The 12370-nt window shown below is 39.4% G+C and overlaps 2 protein-coding genes across 2 annotated transcripts; both read left to right on the top strand.

Moving 5' to 3' along the window:
- The first annotated feature begins 5763 nt into the window (after positions 1 to 5763).
- LOC122723856 lies at positions 5764 to 8635 on the top strand. The gene is made up of 3 exons (XM_043957753.1): positions 5764 to 8024; positions 8097 to 8372; positions 8491 to 8635. Exons 1-3 carry the CDS (start codon positions 5764 to 5766, stop codon positions 8633 to 8635), a joined length of 2682 nt encoding a protein of 893 aa, XP_043813688.1.
- Positions 8636 to 9789: 1154 nt separating this feature from the next.
- On the top strand, positions 9790 to 11052 carry LOC122723857. The gene is made up of 4 exons (XM_043957754.1): positions 9790 to 9925; positions 9999 to 10292; positions 10401 to 10505; positions 10585 to 11052. Exons 1-4 carry the CDS (start codon positions 9800 to 9802, stop codon positions 11050 to 11052), a joined length of 993 nt encoding a protein of 330 aa, XP_043813689.1. The 5' UTR covers positions 9790 to 9799.
- Positions 11053 to 12370: the final 1318 nt, after the last annotated feature.

Here is a 12370-nt window from a genome sequence, read left to right on the forward strand (position 1 = left end):
ATCCGTGCTGGGGCTACCGGATTTCCACCTCGGGAACCTGCTGCTGAAGTAGAGGCTACCCCTCTCCCTCTACCTCTGCCACTAGTCTGAGGCATGACTGGAGCTGCTGGCCGTACAACTGGCTGTACCACACTGCCTGAACTCATCTGCTGGGATGGTGCAAAAGTCATCTGCGGACAATCCCGAGCAATATGCCCTTCCTGTCCACATCGAAAACAAGCTGTAGATCCCAACCGACAAACTCCTCCATGTGGTTTTCCGCATCGTCTGCAGACTGGAGCTGTGCCAGAGCTTGAGCCACTACCTATTCCCAGACCTGACTTGACTTTACTCCAGAACTTACTCTTTGTTCCTTTTGCTCTATCCCATCTTTTACTGCTTGGTGTGGGGGCTTTAGAACCCGAAGCCTGTGCCTTTGACTGTTTCTGAATATTGGCACTAGCTTCCATTTTCCTGGCTGCGTCTACTATGGTATGGAAACTCTCCTTTTCTGCTGGAAGAATCAAGGAAGCATACCTGGGATGCAGTCTCATAGTATATCTCCTTGCTTTCTTCTGATCAGTATCATAGGCTTGACCCACGTACTGAAGCAGATCCAGGAACTTATCTGTGAATTCATCAACACTCATCTCATCTGTCTGTCGCAACTGTTCAAATTCAATTACTTTCATCTCCCTCGAACTGTCAGGAAAAGCCCACCCTGCAAACTCATTGGCGAACTCTCCCCATGACATGTTGTCCATTCTAGGCTCCACATAATTCTTAAACCATTCTCTGGCTTTCTTGCATTTGACTGTGAAACCTGCCATCTCAATGGCTCTCCTATCATCTGCTCCCAATTCACTGGTTATCATCCTAACTGCTCTGAGGTAATCAAATGGATCATCTCCCGTGTTATATTTAGGAGCATCCAATTTCAAGTACTCCGTCATTTGGACTTTACCTCCAGATGAGCTAGGTTCATGTCTGTCAACAACAGGGGCTACTGGTTCTGGTGGTAGTACTGGTTCATTTGGCTCTAGGTGTGCTGCACTTGGATGGATAGGGGAAGAGGGATACATAGGATATGGTGGATAGTAAGGATAAGGCATATACGGCATATAAGGAGGATATGGCACAAAACTCGAGTACTCCGACATACCTTCCATCGGATACTCTGGATAGCCAAAACCTGAGGTCTGAGCACCTCCCTGCGACTCTCCCATACCTTCCTCAAAACTGCCTATACCCATACTGTCCGCTCTAGACTGATCTATCTCCATAGCTTCCCTCCTTTCCTCTGATCTTCCTCCCCTAGCTGTTCCTCTTCTGCTCTCGTCGACAGACCTTCTAGGGTCTATTGATGTACCTTCCCTGCTAGATCTCTGAGACCTTGCCCTTGGCAATGCAGGAGGACGAGCAGCTGGTCTCTCACTCTCTGGTGGGACTCCAGTCAATCGAGCTGATCGACGAGTTCCTCGCATCTTTACTCTGGAAACACAACATATACCATACCACTTTAGCACATAAACATCACATATCAATCATACACATACAACACTCATGGCATATCATAGCAGATAGGACTCAAGACCCTATCCTAGTGGACATGATTTCCTATTGTGCTTGACCACTTCTAACCTGTCTGAGCCCAACACTGTCTCTATAGGTCCGATCATGTGAACCTAGGGCTCTGATACCAATCTGTAACGACCCCAAAATGGACCGTCACCGGCGCTAGGATTCAGGTCGGCTTAAGGCCGCCAGAACCCGTAGCAAGCCTGCTATACTCTCTGTGTACCTGTAAACCTCATACATGATCATACATTTTCTGTGAACATAAAACTTTTTTCTGAACCAAGGCTTAACCTGTGCATGCACTATCTCTGTACTCTGTACTCATGTACTCTGTACTCTGTACTCTGTATCCCTGACTAGAGCTTGCTCTAGATGGGTTACCTCATACCTGTTAAGCCTGGTTTTCACATACAGGAAAACATATATACATATACAGATCATGTATAAAACATACATCACTAGGTCAAGCAACAACTATTACATCTCTTTAATATTACATGTCCACTCTAAGCTATTACAGATCTCTTTACTTTTCCTGTACTCTGCTGGACTGTCCCTGTACACTGTACACTGAACCTGCAAAACTGGGGTTAAGGGAGTGGGATGAGCTCTATAGCCCAGTGAGTAGAACAGTAAAACATCTCAGTAAAATATGATCTCATGGCATGCACCATATCACAGACAAGCCACATCAAGAGTAAACCTGTCACCACATAGTCCCAGTAACTCTGTGCCAGGGCGTAGAATCGAGCACCTGGTCTTCCTGTCATATATGTATATGTGTATATAACACCTCTGTACTTACCATTGCCAGGGCGTAGTCAAAGGCTCCTGGACTTTGTTATACCTGCCAGGGTGTAGTCAAAGGCTCCTGGACTTCGCTATACCTGCCAGGGCGTAGTCAAAGGCTCCTGGACTTCCTGTCTGAGACTATTGGATCATTCAGCATTCACTCACATCACCAAATAACGATGCAATGCAACAGATTCGTGAATACTAATGCAATCAACCTATGGCATAACCATGATGCATGAGACATGCTAAAAGCAGTTTGTGGTTCAATTAACAGTCATACGTTTAGTTCCACTCACCTCTGGCTATCTGGACTGACTGACTCTGCAGGCTCTGAACCTCTGGAGCAGTACTCACTGCTGCTCTCTCTAGTTCCTCTGGTCTGTACCTATACAGATGGACTCAAATGAGGGACCAAAAAAGCGTAGACATAACTCTCTTAAACTTCCCCAAGAATCCCCTTAAACTCACTCAACTATCCATGCAAAGCATGCAAAAGAAAGCTGGACAGGACACTTTCGGCGGCAGGTTTGGCGGCCGAAAGTCCTCTCCAGAGACGAAACTCAAGCACCTTCGGCGGCACCTTCGGCGGCCGAATCCCCCAAACAGAGCCGAACATGCAAAACAGGCTGTGGCAGCCAAGCCACCATGCAAGAGGTTCGGCGGCCGAATGAACCTTCAGCTGCCGAACCTGAGTTCATCCAGAACTCAGCTTCAACAGCAAACCATCTTCTCCTTCCCTTCAACCACTCAAACCATATATACTCCAACTCCTCAACACACATATACTCACGTATATGATCACAGGGGTCCAAAACTATCTAATAACCCCAAACAACAAATCACACATAACACAGAAACATGTATACATGCATAACTCATCAAAACCACTACTTCATAAAACCTTCAGAAAACACATAAACAGGTTCAAGAGCATTACGTACCTCCTGTAACAAGCAGCTGAACACTCTGAACTAAGGAAAACGGATCAACTCTCCTCAAACTCTCAAACTCGCACAAACGGAGCTTTTTGCTAAACATTCAAAACTAAGTTTGTTTTCACGTCAAAACTTTCCACATCTGTGAAACCCTTAGCCTGAGCAGCTCAAAGCGTGCAGATAAAGTATGGGAGATGTGACCAACTTCTGGACATGATCTGGTGATAACACCTGTCCACAAAGCTGACTAAGGGATACCAAACTGCTGGCTAAGCAACTCAGCTTCGGCTGCCGAATCGCATGCAAAACCATGCAACATTCGGGGGCCGAACCTGAATTCGGAAGCCGAATATTGGGCACTTTCGGCGGCCGAACTTATCTTCGGCGGCCGAACTTGGCTCCTCTGCCTTGGTTCATTTCAATTCAAAACTTGGTTCCATTTACCTGTAACACAATAAACCACACAACATTCGTGAGAAACTCATATCTCCTACCCTCTAGAGGATTCCGACATCCCGGAGTCCACCGGACGACAAGAATTCCGGTGCCGGACTCTAGCCGGGTATTACAGAAGGAATACACAGTTTTAAAGACTATCAAATGATTAGGTATATGATTATTGACAGTTGAGATAGTGTAAAGGCACCCATTATACTTTTTATTTTTCATTTTCTTATTTATTTTTTGTCTAGCTGCAGATAGAGGATAACATTAAGAAAAATTCCCACATTTATTTCTACTCCTAAGTAGTAAAATCCTATGAGCTGATTGTCAAAGTGCCAAGTAAATTTGCCTTCAATATGTATGTCTAAAAACTTGCATCACCAAATCTATGTATAGGAAACTGGTATGGACCAGGAACTGAATCTCAGTTCTTGGTGGATACCAGGGAATGATATCAATCCCTGATCATGCATCAGGAACTGGTCTCAGTTTCTAATTCCTGGTGCATACCAGGAACTGACACCAGTTCCTGGTGTGCACCAGGAATAAAAGTTCCATGTAGCAATGGAATCATGTGGATTTAATAATATCATTGTTAGCTAGTGTCTACATTTGGGGGATCAAGAAACTCTCAGATTAGTTGTTTTCGACACATCTGCTACTTTAATCTCCAGCCTCATAATAAGTCTAAATATTCTGGTTCCAATAAGTAAGCAATTGAAACTTCTATTTTATCTTATTATCCTAATTAATATATTTATATTTATATTGATATGTTGAATTTTTGAAGTGGCTACAATTTTTAAACAAATCTGACAGACATGCTTCATTGATTTATGAAATTATTTGAGTTCAATTTATTATAATTATATTCTTTTGACTGTCAATTACAAAAAAATAACATCCACCCTTGAATTACAATGATCTATAAAACAGACATTATTCCATGGTTTTGATTTTTTTTTAATTCAAAATTTATCAGTTTAGGAACACAAGATTAGTTTAGGTAATAGGTACCCATGTGTCTATATAGTCTTAGATCAAGAAAATTCCTTTCGATTTTTCTTTTTTCAGTTTGATGGTTAAATTGATAATGCCAAGATCCCATTGGAGCTTGACATGTTTTATTTACCATTTCTGATGAGATTAACATGGATTCTTTACTTGAAAGACAGCAAATTCAATGAAAAGTATGAAAAATGAGTTGATTACCAATGAGAAAGAGCAAAAACTTGAACCTGCTAATTCCAATTCGCTGCAAAAGAAAACAAATAAGAAATGACTATAAAATATAGATGAAGTTAAAAGGAACCTTGTAAAAATCCAAAACATAGATTCTAAGAAACCTGTCTTTGCTTACTTGTTTTTTGGGGCAATTACGCTTAACACAATAGCTAACTAATGAACCTAAAGCATCATTTATTTTTTGGACTATGTGCATGGAAGTTGGTGTATTTCATATTGACAAATGCTTCTGTTTGAACATCTGGACAAGACAAACAGAGGTGGAGGCCAGAATATTACTCATTGTTCTAAGAGAATTTTCTTGCTTTTGTCTATTCTGAATGTCAACTTCTGACAGATGGTTATCACATCAGAACTAGTGCATCCATAGAGGTGCTATTGTTGACTCAAAACTCAACTGAATCATTGTAACCCTCATATGGAGATCTTTTATAGTCAGGGGTTGGAGTCGTCCCAAATCTTTGTACATTAATATCCATATCTTTTATAATGGAAACCATATACTTTTAAGGTGATCTATTATTCCTCATATTATTCCTCCTATTGCCACCCATACACTAAGTTGATCTTCTTTTGATATATGTTGTTGTTGGCTTATATATGCTTATTAAAATCAGTCCACTCCTAATCAACTTATCAACTTATAAATAACCATATTAGTTTTATTTAAACACAACTACATATCAATTTATTTTTTTTAGATGAGGACATCACACTGACCAACTCTTCATTTATTGTTATACATTCTAGGTATAATAGGTACAATATACATTCTGATAGAGGTTGGATGTATGCAAGACTAAAAGATGGTCTACTAAATCATTTATTCCTTGAAGGATTAAATGAATTCATAGCAGCTGCCAAACAGTTTCCAGACTGTTTGAATGGAGAATTAATTAGGTGTCCATGTAATCGATTTAAGTGCCAAAATCGGAGTTTTGAAGATGAGAGTACAGTTAGGTTTCATCTCATGAAATATGGGTTTGTTAGAGACTATTATGTATGGTATTTGCATGGCGAAATTCAAAACTACAATGTGGTCCATGGGAGAAGTAATGATTCGACTGACAACACTTACAATGTGGAATATCAATATGGTGAATTCTCTAATGCTTATGAACAACTAGTTGTAGATGCAGCAGGACCTAGTTTCTCCCCATCAATTAGTAATGAGCCTCCAAATCAATCTACTCAGAGATTGTATGACATGTTGGCTGCTGTTAATCAGGAATTGTGGCCAGGTTGTGAAAATCATTCACAATTGTCAGCTATGGCAAGGATATTGAATATCAAATCTGAACATCATTTGTCTGAACGTTGCTTTGACAATATTTGCCAATTCATCAAAGAAATTTTACCTACTGATAATTTGTTTACTGATAATTTCTACTCTACAAAGAAATTACTTGAAGGCTTGGGATTACCAATTCAGAAGATTCATAGTTGCTTAAATGGTTGTATGATTTATTGGGGTGAGGATAATGAATTGCTCAGGTGCAAGGTGTGTGATCATCCGAGGTATAAACGATTGCGAGATAGTCAGAGCTCTAGTAAAACCCAAGTTGCTTATAGTAAAATGTATTACATGCCAATCACACCTAGACTACAAAGGTTGTACGCATCTAATGCTACAGCCAAGGATATGACTTGGCACGCCAATCATGGGACTGGTGATGATTTAATGCATCATCCATCTGACTCGCATGCATGGAAGGTTTTTGATAACAATTGGCCTCATTTCAGTGCTGAGAAACGTAATGTCCGTCTAGGACTGTGCACCGATGGTTTTCAACCCTTTGGACAATCTGGTCAGCAATATTCATCATGGCCTGTCATACTGACACCGTACAACTTACCTCCATGGTTATGCATGAAAGGTGAGTATATGTTTCTCACTATACTTGTCCCAGGGCCTAGAAATCCAAAAGATAAGTTGGATGTGTATTTACAACCCCTAGTAACTGAGCTGAAAGATTTATGGGATAATGGAGTTGAAACATATGATGCATTCAATAAAGAAAATTTCAACTTGCGAGCTTCTTTACTGTGGACTATAAGTGATTTTCCTGCTTATGTTATGTTATCTGGATGGAGCACTGCAGGACGGACCGCTTGTCCTTATTGCATGGAAGATAGTGATGCGTTCACATTGACAAGAGGAGGTAAGCAATCATGGTTTGATAATCATCGTAAATTTTTACCTCCTGGCCATTCTTTTAGAAGAAACAAAACAGCTTTTAGGAAGAATGTATCTGTTACTAAGAAAGCTAAACCACCATTTTCTGGTGAAGAAGTACTGAAACAGATTGATGAATTGGGGTTTAAGAGAGTTATAGATGAAGATGCATTTGAAATAAATTTCCGTCTGTCAAAGCAATGCGGTTGGAGAAAAAGAAGTATCTTCTGGGATTTACCGTATTGGAAAAGTAATTTGATTCGGCACAATCTTGATGTAATGCACATTGAGAAAAATTTCTTTGAAAATATAATCAACACTATAATGAGTGTTGAGGGAAAGACAAAGGATAATGCTAAGTCAAGGGCAGACCTAAATGTGATATGCAATCGGCCAGAGTTGGAAATGGATCAAGTCACTGGGAGATATTCAAAAGCTTGTTATACTCTAGATAAGCAAAGTAAGCAAGTATTATGTGATTGGCTGAAAAATCTAAAGTTTCCCGATGGATATGTTTCTAATATGGGGCGATGTATTGATATGAAGAAGCTGAAGATGTTTGGGATGAAGAGTCATGATTGTCATGTCTTCATGCAGCGGATTATGCCAATTGCATTTCGTGAGTTGCTTCCGTCAAATGTGTGGCAGCCCTTAACAGAGTTGAGTAATTTTTTTAAGGAGTTAACATCTACCACTATAAGTGAGAGTGATATGTTGCAGTTGCATGGTGAAATTCCTTTAATCATATGCAAGCTTGAGCGTGTTTTCCCTCCAAGCTTCTTTGATTGTATGGAACACCTCCCTGTCCATCTAGCATATGAAGCATGGCTGGCAAGTCCAGTGCAATGTCGATGGATGTATCCTTTTGAACGGTAAGTTCTTTTAACTTCACTTTAATTAAGTTATTTAATAATGTTTACTAATATTGGTCATATATTTTATAGATATCTGCGACGGCTTAAGAATAATGTCAGAAATAAAGCTAGAGTCGAGGGATCAATATGTAATGCGTACCTAGTAGAAGAAGCAACTTCATTTTGTGCACATTACTTTGAATCGTATGTCCAAACTAGACATCGAAAAGTGCCAAGGAATGTTGATATTTCAGAAAGTACTGAAAATTATGAAGGCAATCTATCAATCTTCATGCAGTCCGGTCGACCAATAGGAAAAGGGACAACCAGATATCTTATGGAGGATGAGTATAAAGCAGCACAAGTGTACATATTATTAAATTGTCCAGAAGTGAAACCCTATATTGAGTAAGTTATCGTAAATAAGTAATTTATATATTATGTTCTTAAATTACTTTTTCTAATGGAGTTGAGGTTTTTCCAGCATTTACATTGATCAATTGCGCTCAAATGATCCGATGGTCAATGATTCTCAGATTGACATCAAATTGGAGAGTGAATTCTCTATATGGTTCAACAATTTTGCTCATAATTCGTGCAATAACATATCCAACAAGTTTATCACATAGCTTGCAATGGGTCCATTACGAAGTGTGACATCATACAATGGATATATGGTGAATGGATATAAGTTTCAATCGAAGTCATACTGTGCAAGTAGAGCAACTATGAACAGTGGGGTGTGTATTAAAGGGTCAAATTACAGCAGCGAAGAAAGCGATTACTATGGACAATTGCTTGAAGTTATACGTTTGGAGTATCCAGGTCTTCCAATCAAGCGAGTTGTACTTTTCAAATGCAATTGGTTTGACCCCACTCCAAATGTAGGCACAAAGATCCATAGTAAATATAAACTTGTCGATGTGAATCATAAACGATCTTTTAATAGATATGAGCCTTTTGTGCTGAGAGTACAAGCAATACAAGTGATATATACTCCGTATCCTAGCCTAAAACGAGATAAAATTGAATGGTGGGCTGCTATAAAAGTCAAAGCACGTTTTGTAATTCAACTTCCAACACAAGAAAATACACAACCTGCTGATGAACCATTTCAACAAGATGAAATGGAACACACTGCCATAATTAGAGAAATTGATGATTCAACACAACAATTAAATGATCCAACTGGGGATGTTATTGAAATTGATGATGGTGAAGAAAATGATGAAGATGAAACTATAATAGCAACAGAAATAGATGATGATGATGATGATGATGACTTAGATGTAGATAGTGAATAGAAGGTATAACATAATTGATATCTATTTTTACTTTTAGTTATTAAATATGTTAACTACATCTTGATTTTTATAATGTAAATTTGTACAGGATGAGAGGACGAGGACGCGGATCTTCATCACGGGGTCGAGGAGACCATGGCAGGGGTAGTGTCCACACAACTGAATCAGAAAATGTCAATCAAGATTTGGTACAACACACTGCTTTGATTCCTAGACCAGACCAGGGTGAGAGATCCACACCGGGTGCTGCATCATCCACTCCTGCTTCAATGCACACATCTGCTACTGCCTCAGCACCCATAGGTTTGCCACCTATTGCATCTACGGCTACATCTGCATCTGCTTCTGGTAGTTGTGGACCTACAGGGCTCAGACCACATATTCACTTAGTAAACTCAGTGTGAGTAAAATTTATAAGTATTTTTAACTATGCATTTAATTTTTTTGCTTATTTCAAAATAATTTTTTTGTCAATTATTCTTTTACAGCATGCAGCCTTCTGATCCGATTGCTAGGCGGATTACCTTGATCTTCAAGGAAAAGTTAGTAGCAGATGGCTTTTGTTGGAAGAATGTACCAGAAGAGGTTAAAGAATTCTATTGGCAAGAATTTAAGGTAATACAAATTATATTGTACATGTGATTATTTTTACTGTGCATTATTTGTAGCTAAATGTGAGTAATTACAGAAACACTTCTTATGGGAGGAGGCAATAGAACAACTTATGAAGATAGCTTGGAGGAAGAAAGCTGCCGAGCGATATCGTAGCCTTATGTGTAGCGTAAGGAATGGGAAGGAGAAGAGACTATCACTGACAGAAGGAGTAATGGATGCATGGCAATCTGCTTGGGGAGCAACTGAGTATAAAGAGAAATGCAAAAAATTCTCAAATAACAGAAAGAGTGAAACAGGTGGGCAAGGCGCTGGCCCATCAAGACATTGTGGAGGATCCATATCTCAGTATAGGCATCAACAACAGATGGTACGTAATATTCATTCTCACTTAAATTTTTTCAAATACTTTAAATTTATCCAATTTATTGTGAATTTATATTGAAGCATGTTATTACTATTTATATTTTACTTGCAGCGCGAAAGACTAGGCAGAGATCCTCTACCTCATGAGTTATTTGAGGCTACGCATAAGAAGAAGGGTTCCTCAGAGTTTGTTGATGCACGCTCAAAGTCCATTCATGTGAGAAATTAAATAAATTTATAGTAAATTATTTGATTTATAGTTTATACTGTTATATCACATGGTATTTTTTTTGAAGGATCGCTTTCTGACTTTGAAAGAGCAAGCATCACAGACAGATAATGACAGTAGTCAGGCATCCCGCGTTGATGAGGCTCAGTTATACTTTGAGGCAGTAGGTGGAGAGAAAAAAAGAAGGGTGTACGGTCTTGGATCACAGGCTTCAGTTTTCTTCCCAAACAAGACTTCTGCTAATACATCCTTCACATCAGCTCAGCAAAATCAGGATCTTCAAGATGAAATGGCTGATCTCAGACGCAAGCTACAGGAGCGTGAGGATAATGAACAAGCATTGATTGAGCAAAATGTGCGGATTACCTCTGAGCTCTCACAGGTGAAGGATTTACTTATGCAGCTTGTGAGTGAAAGACAAGGCAACCAGCCTTCAGCTCCCGGTGAGGGAACTTCTGCACAGCCTGCACAGCCTCCTGAACAAGCAGATGAAACTAATGATGAGGACGAGGACGAGAACACTACACATTTATAGTTTCTTTTTTCATTACACATATGTACTAGGATAATAAATAATTTGTTAATTTTTTTACTTTAAAATTGAACAGCTTGATGTTTGGATATATGTTTGATTTGATTTACATAATATATGATATTGGATTTGAGTTCATTCATGACATTTGGTTTTTACATTTTGTTATTGAGATGAGTTGTAATATGTGAGTGTATTTACAGGTTAGTTGTAATATGTGAGTGTATTTACAGGTTTGTCTGATTAGATTATATAATTTATAATATTTTATTATAATTTTATAAATAGTAACGGATTAAGTTGCTACTGATCCGTTAAAAATAGTAACGGATTAGTAACGGAAAAATCTGTTATTAGGTTTTCATAATTAGTAACGGATTTCTGTAACGGAAAAATCCGTTACTAAAAAAATCCGTTACTAAAATCAACTAAAAGGAAACTAAATTTAGTAACGGAATTTCCGTTACAAATCCGTTACTAATTTAGTAACGGACTAGAAAATCCGTTACTAATGCATTAGCAACGAGGTTCACTGTAACGGAAAATTTCCGTTACAAATCCGTTACAAAATAGTTTTAGTAACGGATTTTTAATAATTAGTAACGAAAATTTCCATTACTAATCCGGTAAATTTTTGTAGTGTTAGGTCGTCTCTCTCTCGATCTTCAAAAGGTAAGAGCCGATCTTAAGCTCATTGCATGTTTTAAGTAAGTTTTATGAAGATCTATGGGGTAGAATGCATGTTTAGCTTATGGTTAGGTTTATGAGGTTATGTTGTGTTTTTGAACAATGTGGCTTGCAAATGCATGTTTGATGTGTTGTAGATGGGGTTTTAGATAGTTTGAAGCCCCTAGGAGCTTGTATGCTTGTATGTGTGTTGTAGAATAGGTTTATGCATGTTTGGATGGAATGGGAGGCGTATATGCATTGAAGAGCTGAGTTTCTGCCACTAAGGGAGAAACCAGGTTCGGCAGCCGAAGGAACTTTCGGCCGTCGAACATGCTTGTGGAAGCAGTCTTCGGCTGCCGAAGCTTGCCCCCGAAAGGAGACTTTCGTCTCTGTCTGGGAGTTTCGGCCGCCGAAAGTGCCGCCGAACATGCATGAGTTTCACCTCTGTCTGGGAGTTTCGGCCGCCGAAGGTGCCGCCGAACCTGCCTGACTTTCGGCTCTGGAGGGACTTTCGGCCGCCGAACCTGCCGCTGAAAGTGCCCTGTCCAGCCTTCCTTTGCATGTTCTTGCATGGATGTTTTGAGGTGTTTTAGAGGGTTTTTGGGGGATGTTTTCAGAGTCATGTTATAGTATGTTGGTCCCTCATTTGAGT

The sequence above is a fragment of the Manihot esculenta genome, chromosome 6 (genome assembly GCF_001659605.2).
Source record: "Manihot esculenta cultivar AM560-2 chromosome 6, M.esculenta_v8, whole genome shotgun sequence".
Taxonomy (NCBI): Eukaryota; Viridiplantae; Streptophyta; class Magnoliopsida; order Malpighiales; family Euphorbiaceae; genus Manihot; species Manihot esculenta.